The 24406-nt window shown below is 45.0% G+C and overlaps 1 protein-coding gene across 1 annotated transcript; it reads right to left on the bottom strand.

Moving 5' to 3' along the window:
* Nucleotides 1–3240: 3240 nt before the first annotated feature.
* NKX6-1 (NK6 homeobox 1) lies at nt 3241–8581 on the bottom strand. The gene is made up of 3 exons (XM_019829291.3): nt 7781–8581; nt 5867–6039; nt 3241–3629 (listed from the first exon to the last, which is right to left on the bottom strand). The coding sequence occupies exons 1-3, from the start codon at nt 8448–8450 to the stop codon at nt 3369–3371; spliced, it is 1104 nt and encodes a 367-aa protein (XP_019684850.2). The 5' UTR covers nt 8451–8581; the 3' UTR covers nt 3241–3368.
* Nucleotides 8582–24406: the final 15825 nt, after the last annotated feature.

Here is a 24406-nt window from a genome sequence, read left to right as displayed (position 1 = left end):
TACTTGCCTCGGCTTCCCCACCAAGCTAACTTAAAAAAAAAAATTCTTATTGCATGTACATAGAACTAAATCAAACCAACCAGTATAAAGGAGCACCTAAGTAAATTGTCCCCCACCCACTTATCCCTTATTCCCAGTCTTATGGGACCAGTTGCAACCGGTGGCCAGCTGGAATCCTGGGTGAAAGTAAATTAACTGGAAACGTCAAATCACTGCTGCAGTCAACTGGAAAAAAGGAACAAATACCAGTGCAGCATGGTCCCAGAGCCTGACTCTGGCTGCCACCCACACAACTGAGAGCACTTTAGTGCAAGCATGAAGACCGTGTCTGCCCTCTGTATATGTGCCTGTAGGACAGAGGCTAGGCCACCAACTTCACTTCTCAGATGCTCTCAATGTAAACATGAAGAGCTCAGAGGGAATGCTTCCTAAAGGAATTGGAAGAGGTGTCTTTCCACATTCTAACTTGGAATAAATACTGTAACCCTATTTGCTTCTTGAAAGAAAGCTTCAGTCTTGGTTCCAAGTTTTCTATGATTGATATTACCATATTACTATTACTACTACTACTACTAAATAATAATAATAATAATAATAATAATAATAATAATTATATTCCAAGATTAGCATTTCTAATTATCTTGTAAATTTTTGTTTTCTTAGGAAGAAGGAACAAGCAAAAAGTTGCTTGCCTTTTCAAAGCAGAAAAGGTTAAAAAGTAGTAATGAAGTTGATAAGACACTTTCATTGGTTGCAAATTAACCAGTAATAAAGCACACAGTTTTACAATAATAGATTTTCCACAATGCCCTCTCCCCAGATTCTTTCATAAAAAGAGAGAGAAAAGAGAGGAAGAGAGGAAAGAAGGAAGGAGGAAGGAAAGAAGAGGAAGGGAGGGAGGGAGGGAGGGAGGAAGGAAGGAAGGAAGGAAGGAAGGAAGGAAGAGAGGAAGGAAGGAAGGGAGGGAGGGAGGAAGGAAGGAAAAAATGAAATTCTTATTATAGCTAAGACTCAAATTACATCACCCCAGCACAGCAAAACCTCTTTTGAAATATCTGCCTCTCTATAGGATATACACCTCAGTCTTGCTAAGAATGCAAATTTGGAACTTTAAAACCTTTTGGGAACTTCACAAACTAGAGAAAAGAAACGGCAGATTTGCATCCTTTCTTTCCATTACACCATACCATCAAGAATATATTCTATAATAATTTCCTTCAGGCAATCTCATTCCCAGTTTTCAGTTTTTTTTTTTTCCAAGGGAGCAAAACAGACCCACACTTTCTTTACCTAACGCTAGCCTGAAGAATCTACTGAATTCTATTGATTTTTCTCTCTTTGAACACAAGCTCATTAACCTGAAACACTAAGGGGATAACTATATTTCACTGAGCTCTAACTGAGTGTCTGAAAACAAAAAGATCCCAAGACAGTGATACAGCCCTCTCCCTAGGATTCCTTTTTTTCCACCCCTGCAAAAATTCAGCTACAGAAGCTGTGACATTGATTCCATAACCCTAAAGACTTTCGCATAAGTTAGAAGAAGCTTTCTTTAAATTCATCCTTTTTTATTGTAGTGTTTAACAAAATCAAGGTTCCTGTCTTTCCACCAAATTCAACATTCTTCCAAGCTACAGGGGGTGGGTAAATGTTAACATCAAACAGCAATGCTGTTGCCCCAGCAAGCTTCACTGCCTCCTCTCAGCTAAGCGAGCTAGGGCTCCACTAAGGAACTATCTTGGATATATGGAAATGAGGCCTTCCTAAAACCCTCCAGGGACTCTCTCCAGAAGGAAAAAGCGATCAGGAAAAAATTAGACAACACAGACATCAGAAGCAGCCTTTTAGACAAGTCTCTTCAAGAAGCCATAGGAGTGGGGCTGCATTTCTTTAATCTTTCTAATCCAAAAGAATGAGAGATGCGACCCCATAAATAAATAAATAAATAAATAAATAAATAAATAAATAGCAGCTATTTTACCCAAGAAACCAATATAACAATTTTGTGGTCTTGACTTTTGAGATCTCTGGTGAGATCAGATGATCTGTACCCTTCCATTCAAGGCAACAGACGTCTTCAAACTGTTTTTTTAATTTGATTTATCCTTTGAAACAGAAAGTGCATTACATTTAACTGGTCTTGCAAAGGGGGTTCTCTTCTCTTTACAAACCGAATTCCTTATATAAATTAATAAAGGTTAAAGATGCTAATATATCACCATTATTAGCTTAAAAAAGAAAACAATATACATAGTCTATAGTATTCTTATGATACAAAACACTTCAAATTCAATTACAGCAACTAAATGGATTTTTATGTTTCTGACCCAGAGCAGTTGTAACAATTCCCACCATCTACTTTAACACGCATTTTTATCAGAAAGGAATTAAATTAAATACAAGCTATTGTAGCCACTCCCTCCCCAATACTTTCTTTAAATCACTAATAAATAGCAACAAACGACTGTGCAATTTCAGAGAGGAACAGAGAGACAGGTCTGAGGCCTTCCCTGGTTCCACGTCTTCTACGTCAAGTCCTGGAGGCTGGAGCGGGGCGCGGGGCCAGGGGGTGGTCAGGGACCAACAGGAAGGGACAAAGGGAAAAGTGAGATTGAATAAATCCAAACCCGGGAGAGGAGCGAGAGGAGAGGGGGTGGAGTAGGAAGGGGGTGGTGGGGAACATTCTTCTCTGCGCTTCTCAAATTAAGTTCAAAATAAAAGGAAAACGTGTGGTTTGAGTAGCTCTTAAAGGGGGTAAGGGTGAAAGAAGGAGGGCCGTCTTTTTATACCAAATTCAAAAAGGCATTTTACATTTTAAATATTCACAATAAAGTAACTTCTAGTCAGTGTGACTCACGATTTATTTACAAAGAGCCTTCAACAGGTTGCTTTAGTCGGCACAGCACTTTGTGGGGGGCCCATCTGGGGCGGCCGCCCGCCCGCGTGGCTCTGCGGTCCCCGCGCCGGGTGTGGAGCCTCGAAGAACACCTCTGGGCGCCCCCGCCCCGGCCACCCGCGGGGCCTCGGGCGCGAGGGGGCGGTGCGGGCCCCGCGGCAGCTCCCGCCCGGGGGACGCGCGTCTAGGGGCCCGAGCGGGGCTGGGAGGGTGGCCCGAGGCGGGTTTCGGTTGCGTTCTCTATGCAGTGCATTTCGTGGACTTCTCTGCCTACTCCTCCGCCCCCGAGTGTCTCTCTCCCCCTGCCCCCCTCAACTTGTAGGTTAAAAAAATAGATATGTACATCTCAGAAAATAGCAAAGGGCCCCGGCAGGGGGCCGGGTCCTCGGGGCCCCGAAGGGCGGGAAGGCGGGGCGCGCGCGGTCCCCGGGGCGGAGGCCGAGGCCGGGCAGGCGCCGGGGGCGGCGAGCGCTCAGGACGAGCCCTCGGTCTCGGACGCGTGCAGCAGGAGGCCGCCGCCGCCGCCGCCGCTGGACTTGTGCTTCTTCAGCAGCTGCGTGATCTTCTCGTCGTCCGAGTTGGGGTCCAGAGGCTTGTTGTAGTCGTCGTCCTCCTCCTCGTTCTCCGAGGCCCCCTTGAGCCGCTCGGTCTCCGAATCCTGCTTCTTCTTGGCCGTGGCCATCTCGGCCGCGTGCTTCTTCCTCCACTTGGTCCGGCGGTTCTGGAACCAGACCTGAGGGCCAAGAAAGGGGAGGCGAGGGGAGACAGTGGGGGAAGGAATTGAAGGCCAGCCGCTCCGGGCACACGCTGCTTTGCCCACTTGCCCCTGGTCGTTCCTGCGGGCGGGCCCTTGACAGCCCGCCACCCTCCCTCAGAGACCTCCCTTGTTTGGGCCGCCAAAGTCCGTCTCCACCGCCCCAGCTCCCTCCGGGTGTCAGGCACCGACCGACGGCCTGCCGTTGCCATAGCGATAGGAACACAAGAGTATTGAAGTTGTCAGTGAGCGATCTCTCAGCAGAGAAAAAACTTGGACCCTGAAAATAAGTTCCCCTAAAAATGAGTCCGCTTTCCTCTCTCCAGTCGGAACGCGAGAACTTCTCGCCTTCCTAAATTTGACTTATCATGACTGTGATTTTATTTGCTATTTACTTTCTGAGATTAAGACTTTCAAACAGCCTGAAGTGTACTTGCTGTTTGGTGTGATTTCCAGGAGAAAGCACAGCATTCGCCCCCCTCACCTCTGCTCTCCTTTTCACGTTTGGATATTTGTCTCTTTCACGTATCTCAAGGCTGAATCCACACAAACACGGTAGGTAAACGCGCCCCTCCCCATTTACACTTGTAATGTACCATGTAAAGTTAAAAAAAAAAAAAGATTTGCTAAGATCGGAAATCTCTAATCACTAATAATAATCAATACGAATGCATGAAAATATTGAATAGGTTAGCCAAAATCATCACAGAAGTTTGTGTGTGTCTCTCTCTCTGACTTAAATGTTTTTCATAAAACCAAATCAAGCTAGAATTTTCATTAGTTATTTTTTAAAAGTGAAATTTTGCTGATTACATTACTTCCCACTGTTAGCATGCCTAGTCTTTCAAATATTATTTTAATTTGTTCCTCTCCAAGACATGTATTGTATATAACAAATATTTTAAGCCTATTCACAATGTTTGAGATCATATTTGATATACATATTTTAACCTAAAGCATCAGCCATAAGCAACCAATTTCCCAAACATTATCCTCTCTTTATGCATCTCATCCATTTTCTCATCCGTTATGTATTTTATCTAGAGAATCAGAATTGTGAAGAAAGCGATTTTTATTTTCCTTATACAGCTATAATAATTCACTTCCAGCCACATAGACATATTTACGGTGACAAATGAAGACTTCCAGATTACTGTGGTAGGCTCTGTACCAACCACTGCAAAAATAATTTTAACTGTGATGGTATTCTAATGGTCACATACAAAATCACTCCTGAAATGCATTTTATGATGCTTGCCCCCCGGGGGAAATACACTCTAACCAGCAGACGTGGCTAACAGTTATTCCTACTTAATTTAAGAAGCAACAATATTACTAATGAAAACAGACACTCTCCCCCCTCCCCCCAAAAGTCCCAACTATAATAAACTGAAGAAGAGAAACAAAAGGGAATACAGGAAATATAGGAAACCATTAGGTTTCATTTACCTTGATGGCTCAATCCTTTTATTTTTCAGGGAAAGATTTCTCAGATTTGATTCCCTGGAAATATACTGTATAACTCAATTATAAGATGTGACATTTTAATTATAAAATGTCACAGACTGTAATATATCTCACAAGTGTTGATAAACTTAGAATTCTTTCATAATACAATAATAATGTCAATTCATTTGGAAAATTGCTATTCCAAAGTTATGGCCTTCAACTAAACTAAAAGTAGATTCATCCTTGCAAAGTGGTTGGATCCTGTGGATATTGTTTTAACCTGCTAGTTAATACAGTGGCTCTATCAGGTTGATTTACATCAGGAAATCATATAACTCGCGGAGCCTGAATTGACAAACAAAAGCTTGAATATCCTTACAAATAGAATAAATAGGAGCTATCTAACTGGCCTGATCTATTCTCAGGGCTGATATTTCGGTAATGCTTTTATTCTCTAATAATGGCGAGTTCCCCCAGCACATGCTGCTATCTAGATTAACCTAATTTCAAAGGCGGGGGCTTGATTCCTTTTGTTCATCAACAGTTTGCCCGCCTGGAGACCCCAGGGCCTTTGTAAGCCCCACTCCCACCCCTTTCGCTGATTTCATCTTCTCCCCCGGCTCCTCAGATCCGCACCCCCGGACGGCTGTTTGTTAGAGGGTGTGCGTGTGTGCGTGTGTATGTGCGTGTGTGTGTGTGTGTGTGTGTGTGTGCGCGCGCGCTGGGGATTGGAAGGACATCCCTCGACGTTTGCAAGGTCCACTCACCTTGACCTGACTCTCCGTCATCCCCAGCGAATAGGCCAAGCGAGCCCTCTCGGGCCCCGCCAAGTATTTCGTTTGTTCGAAAGTCTTCTCCAAAGCGAAGATCTGCTGGCCCGAAAACGTGGGTCTCGTGTGTTTTCTCTTCCCGTCTTTGTCCAACAAAATGGATCCTTGATCTGCAAGAACAGATAAACAAGGGAAGGGGAAAAACGATCGTTTACAAGCGGCTCCACTGAAAATAAACGAACTCAAAAAACAATGTTTTTTGGAAAGCGTATTCTTCGGCAGACATCAGAAGTATCTGGCGCTTCCAGCCTCACCGCGCGTCTCTCTTTGCCTTTTTACGCCCACCTGTTTTTAAAAGCCGGGTGTGTTTGGAACAGCAGTAAATAACCTTCTACCGAGCACAGACGTCAAACAGAAAGGGAGCGCATTGCTGAAGTTTGCCGGAGTCGAATCGCCAGGACCGAGTAAATTGAGATGCGGGGGAAAAAAGCCCTTCTCGCCTCCCAGTCCAGTCGGTGCTCGCTTGGCCCCGGGGACTTTGCATGAGGATGGCTAGTTTTGTTTTGTTTTTCCTTGAACGCTTTCCTAACCTGTGTCCGCACAACAAAGGGTGCCTTGTTTTTTGCACACAAGAGAGCTAAATCGCCCCCAAGTCTAACTAACGCCGCTGCGGCCGAGGGGGGAGGGGGTGCCGCCTTTGTTGGCGGTCCCTACTTGGCCATCAAAACGAATACAATAAAGTCTCCCCGACACCCTCACCCTCCCAGGCCGCCCTCAGTCCCGAGACTTCCCAAGGGAGACTGCACTTGGCTCCCGCAACTTATCTTAGTTACTGCCGCTCAGCCACACCAAAAGAGGTCTGGAGACTTAATGGAAACTTGGAGCACTTGGTCAAAAGCAAAGAACAGAGTAAGAAAAAGACCTGGGCAGGGCCTCGAACTTCACCTGGAAGACTAGGAGCATCCGCGGCGGTGGCCAACTACCCAGATAATTAGACTGCGGGACGCCTCGGTTTCAAACAAGGTCTTGGTGGCATGTGCATATTCCCCAGTCCTTCTCCCGCCACTTCGTTCTTCCTCTGGTTCATTTTCGTGTTAGGATGTTGAGGGCCACGATGCCTCTCAATATGTTCAGGCCCAAGGCGTCCCAGACCTTCGCCACCCTCCCCCCCCCCCCCCACACACACACCGGGGGGCCGAGACAGGTGAGAAAGCTGAGGCCCAGAGGAGAGGAATGGCCCGCATTGACGGCGCTTGCTCCTGCTCCTGCCTCTGGCCCGTCTTCAGTGGGCTCACACGGCCCGAGTGTACTGGAAAGGGGGAGGGGGGGGGTGGGCTCCTCGAAGGCAAAGAGGTTAGGTGGGGACACCCTGGGCCAAGACGCACAGCAAATACATGCGCTCTGCTCAGGGCTGTGGAGGGCTTGCCGCTATCGTTCCCCACAGATTCTCAGAGAAGCCAGTTAGGCTGGCGGAAGGTGGAGTGGGGCCCTGGCCGACAGGCGGGAGCTGAGAAAGCAGGGGTGTAAGCGGGGGCGCAGTGGCCTCTCCTGCCCTTCCCACCTCTTAAACCCAGGCCGGGCCTGAGTTTCCCCTCAGGCTGTTCCAGAGTAGCCAGGGCCTCGGAGGACACACACGCCCAGTACCGCGTTGTTTTCAACACGGACGCACGCACACCCGCTCCGCGAGGCTTGCTGGACACTTGGAGAGAGGGGGGCGCTTGGACGCAACCACGCGAGCTCAGGAAAGCCAGAATCCCTCAACGAATGCCCTGACCCAGCCTAAATCGTGCGATTCTGGGGCTGCCAAACTACTAGGGAGCCAAGAGAGTGCACCGATCCCCATGCACACCAGGAGCCAGGACCCAAGAGCGGGCAGAACACGCACAGCTGGACTCAGGGGATCGTACTTACGAGGGGTGCAGGCCAGGCGTGCGTCCCTCCAGGGTGGGCTCTGCATAACTCCTGGCCAAAAGATGGGCGTCCGGCCGGGCAGCTCGGCCAGCGGCTTGGGGTACCGACCTACGGCGGCCACGGCCGCAGCGCTGGGGCTGAAGTAGAGCCCGGGCGGTGGCGGCGGCGGACTCAGGCTGCTGAAGCGGGGCAGGCCGGCCAGCAGCCCCGCTGGGGATGAGGCAGCGGCTGCTGCAGCCGCGGCAGCCGCGGCGGCCGCCGAAGCGGAAGAAGCGGAGGTGGACGAGGAAGAGGAGGAGGAGGACCCCGAGGGCGAGGCGGAGGGCAGGGCGGCCCCTGAGGCCACCGGCATGGAGGGCCTGCTCAGGATGTCGTTGATGCCGTGTGGGGTGGCGGCTGAGAGCTGCTGTGGGGGGCTGCCCAGGGACGAGAGCCCCCCCGCGGTCGGGGGCTTCAGGCTGCCTGGGTTGTGAGCGCCCAAAGGCGGGGAGGGCGACGACGAAGAAGACGAGGAGGACGAGGAGGAGGGGGGGCCGGCGGGCAGCGGGGGGTACGCCGCGGGGTACAGCGGGGTCTTCATTTCGGCCATGCTGTGCAGGGCAGCCAGGGGCGGGCTGCTGAGCAGGAACGCGCTCTGCCGGGTGCCCTCCATCGCCCCCACCGCTAACATCCCACGGCCAGGCCGGAGCCGGCAGCCACACAGCGAGGGCGCCGGCCGGCGTCCCGGCGGGGCTCAGGAGAGTGAGAAGTGCCGAGGGCGCGAGCGTGGAGTTGCTCCGCGCTCCCGGAGGCGACCTGCCAACTGGGCCGAGAACGCCGCCGCCGAGAGTTGCTCTCGAAGCTGCGCAGCAGAAATGTCCAAACACGCCACTGGAGAGGCGGTGGCTCGCGGAGATCAGGGGGCGTCCGGGCGCGTTTGGATGCAATCTTGGTCTCTTCTCTCTTCCCCACTTTTCCTTGCCTCTCAATGTGCACTACTTCTCATCTTCTCCCCCCAGAGAAATAAGCAAAACAAAACCCAGGCCGGCCCCAGAGTTTGCAACAAAGTTAAGAGTCACCGAATCTCCGCTTTGATGTTGGAGTGTGGGGACTGGATCGCTTTCTTTGGGGAGGTTCAAAGGACTCCAGGTTCCGCCGGACGCGCTCCTCTAATCTTACTTGGCGGCTCTGCTCTTTCGCGGCGAAGCTGATTCGCACTTGGCGCTCGCTGCGCGCCGGGAGAGAGCGCATCCAGCCCGCGGGAGGATCTCGCCTCTGCGCGGACTTCCTCCGCCGGTTCTGCCCCGGGCCGGTGTGCCAGAAAGGGCAGTGCCACTAATCCCCGCCGCTCCCGGATTCGGCGCGCCAACCCGCCTTCTCCTCTGGGCCACTGGGCACTAGAGTTACAATATTGAAAAGAAAAGCGGGGAGAAAAGAACAGAAAAGAAAAGACTAAGTGCGAAAAGTCTGACGGCTTCGGTTACGGCTCCGCTCGTCTGTCCACTTCTGCAAACGGGCCTGGCGACCCCCGCCCCACCCCCCCCAGCACCCTCTCTTCTTCTCACTCTCCGCCTTTGCCTCTCCTCTCTCGCATTTCTTCGCGGCTTTACAGGCTTCGTTCTTCTAAGCCCTGTCCTCTGGCCAAGCTGACCCTCTCCAGCGCTTCCACTCCCTCTCTCTGTTCCCTCCTCTCTCCTCTCTCCCTCCGGGCCTGACAGTTCAGATGAAGCTCTCAAAGGTAATAAAACATTTGCATCACTCCCTACCCTTCTTTAGCTGGGGGACAAAAAGGAGGGGGAAGTGGGGGTCCAAAATGAGAACTTTGAGGGACGTCACACGGAGGCGGCCGTGAGGGGCGGGGCCGAGGAGCTGGGTGCAGGCCGGGGGCGTAACCACCGTCTCCAATTGCGCGCAGCCTGGGACCTCGCGTCGCCTCCTGGGCGCGCCCACCCCGGAGCGCCGCGCTCTCTGATTGGCTGAAGAGGACGAGCCGTAGTGCCGCGCCCGCTTGGTTCCCGCCTCCTCCCGTCTCCGTCCCATCTGTGGGTGGGGCCAGGGGGCGGGGCCTGGCGAGTGGTGCGGTTCCGCCTTGGGGCCAGGGGACGCCTCAATTAATTGTGTTAAATAAAATGGAAAAGTGGCGGGGGGAGCAGAGACGAAGAGGGTATTACTTTTTAAAGAGAAGAATAATGAAAACCCAGACCTTTTATGGAAAAGCAGTTCATATTCTTCCCTCGCCTCCCCCCTCGCCTGCCCGCGTCACCCTACCCACCCCCCTTTCCCCTACGAGCTCGCGACGCCTCACCTCGAACAGTCTGGTCCCTTGTAAAATGGAGCTAATGGAGCGGGCAGCCGGCGCAGCCCTGGCCTAGCTCCTTCTTTTGAAGGGATTAATTAAAGGCCATCTGGGCTCTCTCAGAATTGTGTAAATTAATTTGTTGCTCCTTAAGCCTATAGATGTCCTTAATCCCCTAGTAGGCCGAAGGATCGTCCTCGTCCATTTTTGCCACCTCCCTCTTTCCCTCTCTGTTCTTTCTCAGTTACTTTTCTTTTCATTCCTAGGTCCCTTCGCAATGTTATAATTTATAGATTTACTCAACACACAGAGAACGGAATCAGTTTAATAGGAATATTTGTTTCTCATGTGATGTTTAGACTTGAGAGGAGTGAGCTCTTTTTTTTTTTTTTTAAGTTTTCCTTCTTTTGATTATTGTTGTTATTTGTTCTGAATTTACACGGGAGCAGAATCTCCAAAATTGGAGTCTATATACAGAAGCATGTAGGTACCCCCTGGAGACTAAGTTTTTGAAAACCATCTCTGAACCTGTAGCCCCTTGCCCTCAACTCCAGGGTTGCTTTGAGAGATGGAGATGTCCAGGCTTCCAGGCTGTGGTGATCGGACGTCTAAGATTTAGGAGTTGGAGAGTGGTTTCCTTTATTCCCTCTCTATCTTCCATCCCCGGTCCCTAGTAAAATGATCTTGAAATTGCTGACAGGGTTGAGCTGTACAAGTGAGAAGGAGGAAGACCCCTGCACATTCTGAGATTTCAGGACGTTGAAGTAACACACCATTGAGGGGTGGTCATTAGAGCAATTTGGATGAGATCATCAAATCCAAACCCAAATCTTAGAAAATAGAAATAAATATCTCAAGAATAAAATTTGAGTGGCATGACCCATGGGTGGAGTTTGGCTATGAGTGCCAAAGCACTCATATGGGTCAAAGCCCCAAAACCCAGGAGGGCTTATTCCATTTTGATAACCCTCATTTCTAACACTTTGCTTTTTTAAGAGTGGCAGCTTGAGCTTGAGGTTTTTTGGTTTGGGTTTTGGGGGATTTTTTTTTTTTTTTAGTTTTTTTTTTTAAGTTGTCTTTTAAAAATGTTTTTGTTTACCCTTTGCCACTTTTATTATTCATTTATGAAATCAAAGTAATTTTGTTCTTACTTGGTTCCCTCTTTCCTCTCCACCCTTCTGCATTAACTTCAAGACTGAGCTAAATCCATCACTTCACAGACATTAAGAATCTGACCTGCGGGAAGATGAATTCTTTCCTCCGCATGGATTATGCTGAGTCGGGCAAGAAGAGAGTTCCTGCACGGACCGTCTGCATTTTCTTGCGGGGATGTTCTGCTGGGCCGTGGGTCTAAACCCCAACACCCTGCCGTTTTGGCCAGAAGACTGCGACAGAAGGATGAGGTAGCCCCGGCCCCTGTGGCTTAGCCGCTGGGGCCCCTCCGCCTCTCGCTTCGTTACAAACGAAACTTTTTCTTGTCTCGAGAGATCCCAATTGGCGGTGACACACAATCTCCCTCCTGGACCCCGCTACTGGGCCACCAGCGATCTCCTCATATTCCACCAGGACACCGCATTCTCAAGAACTAGGTAGGAATGGAGGGGGGAGGAGGCTGGTGATCCCCAAATATTTCAATATCCAAAAGAGACCTCCCCTTTATTTCATGTAAATATTGTGACCTGCGAAAGAATTGGATATTTTTCTTTTTTACGTGTAGTATCTGATATGGGGAGGGGTGAAGTAAAGAAACAGAAAACAGAGAGAGAGAGAAAGAGAGAGAGAGAGAGAGGGAGGGAGGGAGAGAGAGAGAGAGACTGATTCAACTCAACCAACTCGGGTCAACTGACTTTGGTAAATAGTTGCAAAGCTGGGTGCAAGGCGCCTCCACCGTTTGCTTTTACTTATCATTCACATTGAGGAATTAAAATAGCGGCATTTTGTCTTAACTGTTACAATAAACAAACTCTGGGGTCTGTGTACCTCGATCCCCGGGGGGCGGGGGGTGAACCCTGGGCGCCTGAATCCCGCGTGGGGCCGCTCATATTCCAGGCGCACGCTGCGCTGCGCTGAAGGAAAGCGGGTGCCTCCAGCCTGGTGCTGGTCGTCATCGATCTGCTCCGTCTGTCTCCAGCTGGGAGTGGAGAGAGCCAGAGGCGTCTTCAGAGGGGGGTGGTCTGCTTCTGTCACTCGTAGGGAGAGATGGCCCTGCCCCTGCAGGAGCATTACCACCTTGGGGGCTGAATGTTGGAAGAGCGGATCCTGACACTGACCAGGGAGGCCAGTTTCTGATTCGCGCGGTCTTACACGCAGCTTACAAACGCCCTAGAGAGTCAGGACTTTCCCTCAGGGGACCCCCAGGACCAGCACGCCTTTCTGCCCACGACCTAGTAAAGTCAGACATTTCCAAGTCCAGCTAGGAGTAGATGCTAGGAATAGAACGTGTAACACGTGGTCGTCCCCTCGCATCTCTGCACAGTACATATATTGCGGGGGGGGGGGGGGTGCTGTGTTTGAAAGCGAACGATTTGCATTTTAATTGAAAAATTAATGAAAGAGTGAAGCGTGTTGGCATATTCTGAGGTTGCAAAAAGAGCTAAAATGGTAGGGATGAGGAAGGCGACGCGCCTCCCTTGACTTTCTTGAGCCCCTGAACAAATGGACCTGTTTTCAAGTTACTGTTGTTCGCCTGCTGCTACTGTTACGAAGCCTGCGCGATCCTCTTGACCACCCTATCCCTCGGTCTAACCCTTGACTCAGAAACGCCTAGCGCATTTTGATACTTCTGCTTTAAGTTAAAGGAATAGCCACTAAATTCAGGGTAACTCGCAGAAGGAATGCAAATGAAATCTCAGCTAAATGTACTAAAATCCAGCAGTCAGGAATGAATGGTAACTCTTCTTCCCCAAATATATTAAATGTCGGGGTACTCAAATGTAGCCACAAGAAGCCTATTCTATACTCGCAAAAGGCCCGGGACTCGGGCGGGAGGTGGCGGGTATGGAGGGAATTACGTGTGTGTTTCAGGCCAAAAACCTGTCTGAAATGTGTTTGCTTGAATTGCCTAGATGACTTCTTTAATGACTCCACTTCGCCAGCGAGTGGGGCCTGTACCGGCTGAACCCGGAGGCTGGCTGGGTTTATGTTAGTGTTGTAAGAGGGGTCAATCCGGCGGCTAAGTACAAACACAAGGGAGAAAGAAGAATGTCCGCAAGCTTGAAACAAGCCGGTCTCCGAGAAGGAGAGCAGGGGAAAGGGTGCGCATGTCTGTCCTCTTGGCCTCCTGTAAACGCTGTGAGCAGGAGCTGGACCCTTGGTTGCTTCTGCTGACCAGCGACTAGAAAGATGGTTTGGGAAGCGTTGGAGCGGGGAGGGGGCCTAGAGCACTGTAGGATCCTGCGGTCCGCGCTCTCCCAACGAGGAGGCCAACACAAATATGGGAGGGAAGCGACTGGGATAGATGTGAAATCCACTACCCAAGAGATCTCGAACCCCAAGCGAGAACATCCCTCAGGGATCTTCCAAGCGGTAGCATGGCCCTCCTGCTGCACAATCGCAGAATATGTACTCAGTTCTCTTGGGGGATACGTGCACTCTGAAGGGAGGGTTCTGAAATGTCCCAGAAGATGGAGAATATAGAGCCCAGAAATGCCCGCAATATCAAAACCCAAATTCAGGAATGAAAGAGTAAATGCAAGAAAACACCAAATTCCTACTGGTCTTGAACTTCAGCAAAGCACACATATGTATATATATGCATATGTGCATATGCATATGGGTATATGTCTGTGTGTGTGTGTGTGTGTGTGTGTGTGTGTGTGTGTATAAAATCTCCTCCCCTCCAGCATTTTCCACAGGACCCCTGGACTCCAGGGAACCCCTTTGCTTAGGAGTATATTCTGGAAAATGGGATCGGGTGTGGAAATCATGAGCTTGAAGGAATGTCTGTAGATTCCTACACGTTCCTTAAGGAATAAAGTGCTGGTCCGGTGTGATCCAGCAGATTAAACAGTGTCTGGTGTGAACAGCCATGAAAAACTTTCACCTGTATAAATAATGTCCACTGAACGTAATTTAGGTAATTTTAAACGAGTCTGTAAGTTAGTTTTTCTTTATGTCCTGCTTAAAGTTGTTGCCTCTGACTTGGGTGTGTCACACACGTGCGGCTCCTGATTCTTCGTGGAGAAAAAGTTCTTTCATTTGAGTCGTTGCTTGGTTTACAAGTGTCTGGGTCCTTCTGAAGTCCCTTTTAAAGAAACCCTGAGCAGCTACCGCCCTCTTGTGGAAAAACTTCTTAGCGTTTCCTTCTGTGTAGGGAAGACCAGCCTCCCCGTTGTTAAGTGCTGGATTTATTATCTCAATGAGGTGGTCGGCCTTTGTTTCACAGCAGCGTTCGTTGATTAGCATTTACTTAATTTTTTATCGGAAACGCCAAATTCATAAAATGAAGTGTGAGTCTGACAGTTCTAGCTTTTTCAAATAGCAAAAGCTCTCAAAAATGAACATTTAGATTTTAAATCGTTCTTCCTCTCCTACCCTTCTTTACGCTCCATTATTTGCCGCAATGGTGATATAACAAACTTCTATTTTTATTTCTATTTTATTGAAATTATTTTAATTTTCTACTTTTCTTCCCCGTTTACCAAAACAATGCTGTGCCCACTACAGAATACATGGAAAGTGGAGACAATTATAAAAACACAAAGAATGGCCCGTAATCCCACCTTCAGGGGCAAATGCTTCTGATATTTGGCCAATGTGCCTGCTATCTTTTCTCCAGGCTTTACGCTATGCTTTGTTTTAATGGTTGAGATCATATTGAGTATATAATATTGTACCCTTAAGCCCATTTTAATAACCTGCTTTATTCACTTATTGAAGCAGATACAACTCAGCACTGAAGTCTCCCAGACTTAGTCTTCTGTGAAGTGAAGGGCCCTGAACATGTGTTAGAAAGACCTGGATCCAACAAAAGTAATCTTGCACTGCACAGAGGCAATGTGCTCCAGTGCCAGTGTTTCCACCCTGATTCTTCCACTCACCATTAACCCTGTCAGCGCCTCAGGCACTTTGCCATTAGTTCTTAGAATTTTATGATATTATAATAATAATAATAATAATATAATAGCTAACACTGAGTAAACACTCTGTGTTTGAGTACTTTACTGTTCTGAGTACTTTATCATATAAATTCAATAGCAACTCTGAATCTCTGAATTAGGTACCACAACTGTCGCCATTTATAAGGATGGGAAAAGATGATGAAAATTAAAGCCCAGAAAAGTTAAGTAACTCACTTAAGATTACACGCTACTAACTGGGGAAGATGGGGTTTAAACCCCTGGCAGTCTAGCTCTAAAATCTATTCTTTTAACCACCATTTTAAACTGCCCCTCTGACAAATAAAAAAAAATTTAATGCATATGAAAGCAGTCTGAATATTGTAAATTGGTAAGCAAATAGAAAGTGAATCTTGGCATATTCCATCACAGAAAAAAAAACACAATTCACATTTCTTAGATAAGAAAAACATTCAAATGGGTTTGGGAGCTTCTTGAATTCCTTTTTAAATTATTCAAATAAAAATGTAATTCCTAAAAATATTAGGCCTTAGTTTACACACAAGACAAATATTTGAGTTTCAAAATAATTTTGATTTTAGTAACTTTTAATTAACAGATTTTATTTTTAGAGCAGTTTTAGGTTTTAGATATTTTAATTACTTTTTAACTTTAGGGGTTTTTTTTTAGCATACATACACCTCAGCTTCCTATCTTTGTTCCCTGTTCATAGATTTGGTTCACAGATGGTATAGATTGTAGTTTAAAAAGCCAGTCAAAGGCCAAGTAGCCTTCAAAATAAATCAATCATCCTGGCCATTTTACCCTGTGAAATTGCCAAGGATGTAGGTATCCCCTTGGTCACCAAGAATATCTCCTGTTACTTGGGATACTTGGGGTGTCATGGAGTAATGAGCGAATTGAAGTGGTACTAAAGCCATTTTACATCAGTACAGTATAGCTATCAACCAACCAGAAGTGATACTCTGTCTATTAAAATGAATGTAATGTTCATCAGCCTGGAATTCGGCAACATTGTCAATTTCTGATTCATGCTCTATAGCCTCCTAGCTGTGATAGTAGGTAAGTTGTTATTATTTTTTTTTAATAGAAAACTGGCACTCTTGAAGAGATACTGTGTCTAGTGCATTTTCCTCCCTAGGATTGTCTTGTAGAGGTGATCTGGCAGGGATTGTAAACCCCTGCATATATATGGGTGAGGTTTCCTCAAAGGATGTGGACCTTCCTCATCTTAATTATTAATGGGAGAGCAGGAAGGAAGAAAGAAGGAAGGAGGGAGATACTTGAAGGCAGGCCTTAGATAATTAGAAAAGAGGAAATGTTTATCTCAGTGTCCCTTGTTCTGGTGTGGATTTCGAGCTCTCCAAGGTGTTTTTAAGGGAGAGGTTAAAAATAAGCACTATCACCAGAGACAAAACTTGATCTTGGAAGGTGGAAACCCTGTGAGGAATCCCAAATTGACGATGAGTACATTGTATAAATTAGTTTATCTAGTTTTATGATACCCATTTTTACACTTCAATTTTCTCTGGACTATTAGTAAGGCTTTGTTTAAATGTTCTAGTGTGGTCTAAGAATTGCTCCTAAAAAGTACAAATCCGCTGTCCGCGTTTGGACAGAATATTAGAGATCTGTGCTTCTCCGAGGCTGTCTAGGTCAGCTATCCAGGTACTTCTCCCTGCCAGCACAGAAGCATTGGCCCACTTTAGTAAGGAGAGCACTAGCATAGTCTAAGACGTTACAATTTCTGTTTTTCATAGAAATGTGCAGTCCCCTGACAGGTTAAGAGACAACAAAACAATGAGAACAAGGACCACATTGGTTTAAAACAAGGTTGTCAACCCTACTAAAACTACTGTTACCTTTTTATAACAAATATTTGGTAATGGCTCTTTTACTACTCTGAAATTATATTCATAGGTAATGTAATCTACCCACCCACATAATTTCCCCAAAAAATCAATACAGAGCTTGACCTATAACACAAAGGAGAAATAAAAGGAAAATTATTTATAAGGATATAATATATAATACTATATGTAAATGCACAGGGACTGTCTACACTGAAGACAATGAAATAATCAGACATACATATATATGGAATCATAATAAATGCAATCACTGCAAATACAGGCTGATTACAGAGTTTCATATATTTTTTTAATATATAAAATTTATTTTCAAGTTGGTTTCCATACAACACCCAGTGCTCATCCCAAAAGGTGCCCTCCTCAATACCCATCACCCATCCTCCCCTCCCTCCCACCACCCATCAACCCTCAGTTTGTTCTCAGTTTTTAAGAGTCTCTTATGCTTTGGCTCTCTCCCACTCTAACCTCTTTTTTTTTTCCTTCCCCTCCCCCATGGGTTTCTGTTAAGTTTCTCAGGATCCACATAAGAGTGAAAACATATGGTATCTGTCTTTCTCTGTATGGCTTATTTCACTTAGCATCACACTCTCCAGTTCCATCCACGTTGCTATAAAGGGCCGTATTTCGTTCTTTCTCATTGCCATGTAGTACTCCATTGTGTATATAAACCACAATTTCTTTATCCATTCGTCAGTTGATGGACATTTAGGCTCTTTCCATAATTTGGCTATTGTTGAAAGTGCTGCTATAAACATTGGGGTACAAGTGCCCCTATGCATCAGAACTCCTGTATCCCTTGGGTAAATTCTTATCAGTGCTACTGCTGGGTCATAGGGTAGGTCTATTTTTAATTTTTTGAGGAACTTCCACACTGTTTTCCAGAGTGGCTGTACCAGTTTACATTCCCACCAACAGTGCAAGAGGGTTCCCATTTCTCCACATCCTTGCCAGCATCTATAGTCTCCTGATTTGTTCATTTTGGCCACTCTGACTGGCGTGAGGTGATATCTGAGTGTGGTTTTGATTTGTATTTCCCTGATGAGGAGCGATGTTGAGCATCTTTTCATGTGCCTGTTGGCCATCTGGATGTCTTCTTTAGAGAAGTGTCTATTCATGTTTTCTGCCCATTTCTTCATTGGATTATTTGTTTTTCGGGTGTGGAGTTTGATGAGCTCTTTATAGGTTTTGGATACTATCCTTTTGTCTGATATGTCATTTGCAAATATCTTTTGCCATTCCGTTGGCTGCCTTTTAGTTTTAGTTTTGTTGATTGTTTCCCTTGCTGTGCAGAAGCTTTTTATTTTCATGAGGTCCCAATAGTTCATTTTTGCTTTTAATTCCCTTGCCTTTGGGGATGTGTCAATGATTATGGAGTTTCAAATATTATTAGTGGCAATGACATTTGTGTGTTGATTTTCAGAAATGGTGAATAATTCTTGAATGAAACAAAGTCTGTCCTTCCCTTAGTTTGCAATGGAAGTTACCTTCTTGGGTAAGTCAGTGTTTATTGAAACCATATAAAAGTTCTTTGTGTTTATATATAAAACAGTGAATTCTGGGCTCAATAATAAGTAGATTTTTCACCTACATAAATGTTTATTGGGAAAATTAAAATTTTTACTTTTTGCATCAATATTCCATGTATTATAGGACATCTCACCTCCCTGGGCCCTGCCCATTAATGACGTATTACTCCCTAACCAACCTGACGAGGGAAAAGCATCTACAGATTTGCCAAATTCCCCCAATGAAAATCACTGTTTAAGAACTTGAAACACCTTAGAAAGCATTTAAATACATAGTAAGATTACATAGCATTATCACATATATTTCATTTAATCCTCCCCCAAACCCATGAGAAGTACATCATTACTGTCATTTATTGATGAAAAAATTGCAGCTCCAAAAGGAGATGTGAAAACTCAAAGCCATTCACCACAGCACATCTTTATCATCTCCTGTACTCATCAATCTGGAGCATATAGACAGATGGAATAAATGATAAAAGTCTGCATATAACCCAGAAAATTCCACTGCACCTAGCTTGGCTCTCTAGACCTGGACTGTGCAATACAGGAACCACTAGCTGCAGGTGACTATTTAAATTTAAATTAATTAAAAATAAAATGAAAATTAAAATGTAGTTCCTCAGTCACACAACCACATTTTAATGCTCAATAACCACATGTGACTGGTGGCTGCCATATTGGACAGACTATTTCCACCATTGCTGAAAATTTTGTCAGGCAGCACTGCTATATTATTCCAATTTATTGTTAAACTTTCTATTGCCTCCATAAGGCCCACTCTCTCCTCTAAGCTGCTAACAATCTTACACACACACACACACACACACACAGTACGCTCAGCTGTTTCTCCACACCTTGGTTTATGCTGTTCTGTGCCTAGAATGTCCCTATTTTTCACTATTGCATCTATTTGCTTACCTTTTTATCTTCCTACCGGACTATATACTTCTTGAGATCAGGACCATACCTTATTCATCTTTGCATCCCCAGTACCCCACACAGTACCTGGCACACGGTCGGAGCCTATCCTAGGCTCAATCAATACTACCTTGCATGCATTTTCATTTTGATCTTCATCTTTCAGGGTAACTGAAAATGAAAATACATGTGCTCCCGTATAGAGTGGATATAACTACAATTAATCTTGAAATCCAGGTTATGAATTAGATTTAAATGAAAGTATTTGGCATTTACTAACTCCCGTCTGTGTGCCCAGTACTATCGTGGAAATTTAGTAGATATAAGAAGCATAGGTCTTGCCCATGACAGTCCATTGTCCTTGGAGAAACCAAGTACATACAATATTTGAAATGCCTGGAGATAATTAAGCAATATTTAGTAGAGTTTGTGATTTAAAAGTGTGAAATGTTTCAGGAATACAGAAGTATACAATGTTATTAAAGAGTGGTGCTTGGAAGAGAAAGCTTTTTGAAAAAGGGCCAGTCACTTACATTGGGTCTTAAATGAAAGCAAGATTTGCATTAAAAAAAAAAATAAGAAAGAGAATTTGGTTTTAAAGAGGAGCATTGTACGTAGAAAGAGAGCATGTAGTCAAGAAATCAAGAAAGAAATGAATGTGATGTTGGCAAGGGAGGAGATAATACAAAAATACATTGTAGCATTTACTAGGTGCTTATTTTGTGCTCTTGACATAAATGGAGAGATGAGGAAAGGGCATTGCTTCATAGAAGTGGACACTTTGAGTTCTTACTGAAAATATGAGCTTTCCTCAAATTTCCCTCTAATTGTGCCAAATATTTGTGTTCTTTCCATTGGTATTTACCTACTATTCCCTGGATCCATTTTTGCAGGATTTGCCTGCCCACACCTCAGTCAGGTGGGAAAAAAACAAAAACCAGAATGGAGTCATATGACACTGGATCGGGCCAAGGGAGAAACCAGAAGCACCTCTCCCAGCCCCATGGGATAGTTAGACTTAAAACACGTGGAGATAATGTACTGAAATTAGTAGTTAAGGACGCTAAACCCCACAGGAATAAGAACAGAGAGATTCAGGGTTCCTAAGCCGCATTTGAGAATCCTACTTCAGGAGTCTCAGCCAAAGACAAATAAAGTTGTTCAGACCACTAAGGAACAAACGTCATGTCATATAAACAGCCACAGTTCCCAGGTTTGGGGCCTCTCTTCAGTTAGGAGTAGCCTGGATTAGGATTAGGAGTCCCAGAATAGCATGGGTTATTTAATCTTGGAAGATCTAATGTTTCTCATCTTCAAAACATTGATGAGTGAAGGAGAGAGCTGACTTAGGTCATTTCTATGGTGCCTTTTGATGCCCATATTCTGTGGGTCTAATAATCAACCAACATCCAGGTCTATGTAAAAGAGCAATCTAAAGGCTGACATAAAGCAGACTGCAGGGCTAGAACTAGGAACCCAGTGAGGAATCCCAACAGAGTCCAAAGAAGCGCAGAAATGAAAATACTGTTCACCAGCTGCTGTGGGTTGGCTTCCAGAGGGCTGGCTTTCTGGGGGGCTGCTACTCGCTGGCTATATGCAATTTCTGTACTTGGAGCAGTGCAGCACACTTGTGATCACAGCTCATTTACGCACTCACTTTTAACTTAACACTGTTTACATTATGCTGATGTATTACAGCCACGTCAGTCTGCACAGCATTTACTTCTCCAGCATTCTAAGACCTGTGACAGCGGTGGCTCATTCCTTAAGAACTCTCCACCATAATTCCTTCCCAATTATTTGTTCTTTAAAAGAATTATATTACAGGCAAGAGATCTCAAAGACCTACGAAGGATGGCATCACTGCTTATCTGCAGTTTGGAATATGAAGAGATACATGGGCAGATACAAAGATGTTTCAAATATTTTGAGAAAGAATTCAAAATATGTTTCTACATTTTAGATGCAAATCAAGCCCAGAAATGGAAGCAAGGTGTGATATTAGAGTTTCATAAAATAACTTGCATTTCTAAAATTTCTGGAATATAGTGAGCAGAAAGAGCACTTTATTAGAAATTGGAATCTTAGGGGGCGCCTGGGTGGCTCAGTCGGTTGGGCGTCCGACTTGGGCTTGGGTCATGATCTCATGGCTGGTGGATTCGAGCTCTTTGTCAGGCTCTGTGCTGACAGCTCGGAGCCTGAAGCCTGCTTCGGATTCTGTGTCTCCCTCTCTTTGCCCTTCCCCCACTTGCACTCTGTCTGTCTCTCTCAAAAATAAATAAACATTAAAAAAAAAAAGAAATTGGAATCTTAGGTTCTAGTGCTCAGTCTGGTTTTCCTCGTCCTTAAAAAAAAAAAAAACAAATTAAAACATATATCTATTCAAAAACTTTTATGCTAATGTTCACAAGTAGTAGTATTCATAATAGCCAAAAAGTGGAAGCAACCCACATGTTCATCAACTAATTGATGGATAAATAAAATTTAACATATATTCACATAATGGAATATTATTGGGCAATAAAAAGTATGAAGGACATGCTTCAATATGGATGAACCTTCAAGACAGTATACTAAGTGAAGAAGCCAGTCACAAAAAACTGCATACAATATGATTCCATTTATGTGAACTGGGCAGAACAGGTAAATCCATAGGGACAGAAAAATAGATTAGTGGTTTCTTGGCAATGGGATAGGGTGAGGAAGCAGAAATGGGGAATGACTGCTAATGGGTACTGGGGGTTCTTTGGGAGATATTGAAAATGTTCTAAAATTAGATTGTGGTAATGGTTGCACGACTCTGTGAATATACTAAAAACCTCTGGATTCATTCCTGGGATGCAGGGCTGGTTCAACATTCGCAAATCAATCAACGTGATACATCACATTAATAAAAGGAAAGATAAGAACCATATGATCCTGTCAATCAATGCAGAAAAGGCATTTGACAAAATTCAGCACCCTTTCTTAATAAAAACCCTCGAGAAAGTCGGGATAGAAGGAACATACTTAAAGATCATAAAAGCCATTTATGAAAAGCCCACAGCTAACATCATCCTCAACGGGGAAAAACTGAGAGCTTTTTCCCTGAGATCAGGAACACGACAGGGATGTCCACTCTCACCGCTGTTGTTTAACATAGTGTTGGAAGTTTTAGCATCAGCAATCAGGCAACAAAAGGAAATCAAAGGCATCAAAATTGGCAAAGATGAAGTTAAGCTTTCGCTTTTTGCAGATGACATGATATTATACATGGAAAATCTGATAGACTCCACCAAAAGTCTGCTAGAACTGATACATAAATTTAGCAAAGTTGCAGGATACAAAATCAATGTACAGAAATCAGTTGCATTCTTATACACTAATAATGAAGCAACAGAAAGACAAATAAAGAAACTGATACCATTCACAATTGCACCAAGAAGCATAAAATACCTAGGAATAAATCTAACCAAAGATGTAAAAGATCTGTATGCTGAAAACTGTAGAAAGCTTATGAAGGAAATTGAGGAAGATATAAAGAAATGGAAAAACATTCCGTGCTCATGGATTGGAAGAATAAATATTGTCAAAATGTCAATACTACCCAAAGCTATCTGCACATTCAATGCAATCCCAATCAAAATTGCACCAGCATTCTTCTCGAAACTAGAACAAGCAATCCTAAAATTCATATGGAACCACAAAAGGCCCTGAATAGCCAAAGTAATTTTGAAGAAGAAGACCAAAGCAGGAGGCATCACGATGCCAGACTTTAGCCTCTACTACAAAGCTGTAATCATCAAAACAGCATGGTATTGGCACAAAAACAGACACATAGACCAATGGAATAGAATAGAAACCCCAGAACTAGACCCACAAACGTATGGCCAACTAATCTTTGACAAAGCAGGAAAGAATATCCAATGGAAAAAAGTCTCTTTAACAAATGGTGCTGGGAGAACTGGACAGCAACGTGCAGAAGATTGAAAATAGACCACTTTCTCACACCATTCACAAAAAATAAACTCAAAATGGATAAAGGACCTGAATGTGAGATAGGAAACCATTAAAACCCTAGAGGAGAAAACAGGAAAAGACCTCTCTGACCTCAACTGTAGCAATTTCTTACTTGACACATCCCCAAAGGCAAGGGAATTAAAAGCAAAAATGAACTACTGGGACCTTATGAAGATAAAAAGCTTCTGCACAGCAAAGGAAACAACCAACAAAACTAAAAGGCAACCAACAGAATGGGAAAAGATATTTGCAAATGACATATCAGACAAAGGGCTAGTATCCAAAACCTATAAAGAGCTCACCAAACTCCACACCTGAAAAACAAATAACCCAGTGAAGAAACGGGCAGAAAACATGAATAGACACTTCTCTAAAGAAGACATCCGGATGGCCAACAGGCAGATGAAAAGATGCTCAACGTCGCTCCTCATCAGGGAAATACAAATCAAAACCACACTCAGATATCACCTCACGCCAGTGAGGGTTGATGGGGGGTGGGAGGGAGGGAAGGGTGGGTGATGGGTATTGAGGAGGGCACCTTTTGGGATGAGCACTGGGTGTTGTATGGAAACCAATTTGACAATAAACTTCATATATTGAAAAAATTAAAAAATTAAATAAAAAATAAAAAAAATAAATAAAAACCTCTGAACTTTAAGTGGATGAATTTTATGGCATATGAAACATACCTCAATAAAACTTTTTTTTTTAACATGTATTCATTTTTGAGAGACAGAGACAGTGCAAGCAGGGGAGGGGCAGAAAGAGAGAGAGATACAGAATCCAAAGCAGGCTGTCAGCACAGAGCCCTGTGGGGGTCCCAAACCCACGAATTGTGGCATCATGACCTGACCTGAAGTCCGACGCTCAACCAACTGAGCTACCCAGGGGCCCCAAACTATTCTTTTAAGAAAGAGATTGTGGGGCACCTGGGTGGCTCAGTCCATTGAGCATCC

The sequence above is a fragment of the Felis catus genome, chromosome B1 (genome assembly GCF_018350175.1).
Source record: "Felis catus isolate Fca126 chromosome B1, F.catus_Fca126_mat1.0, whole genome shotgun sequence".
In the NCBI taxonomy this organism is placed as follows: domain Eukaryota; kingdom Metazoa; phylum Chordata; class Mammalia; order Carnivora; family Felidae; genus Felis; species Felis catus.
This window is presented reverse-complemented; position numbering and strand designations above follow the sequence as displayed.

Bases quoted from the DNA above. Each gene is read 5' to 3' on its own strand.
- NKX6-1 (XM_019829291.3), bottom strand. From the start codon at position 8,450: ATGTTAGCGGTGGGGGCGATGGAGGGCACCCGGCAGAGCGCGTTCCTG. The intron at 6,040-7,780 runs GTAAGTACGATC...CTGTTCTTGCAG, and splicing joins ACGCCTGGCCTGCACCCCTC to ATCAAGGATCCATTTTGTTG. The intron at 3,630-5,866 runs GTGAGTGGACCT...CTTGGCCCTCAG, and splicing joins TGACGGAGAGTCAGGTCAAG to GTCTGGTTCCAGAACCGCCG.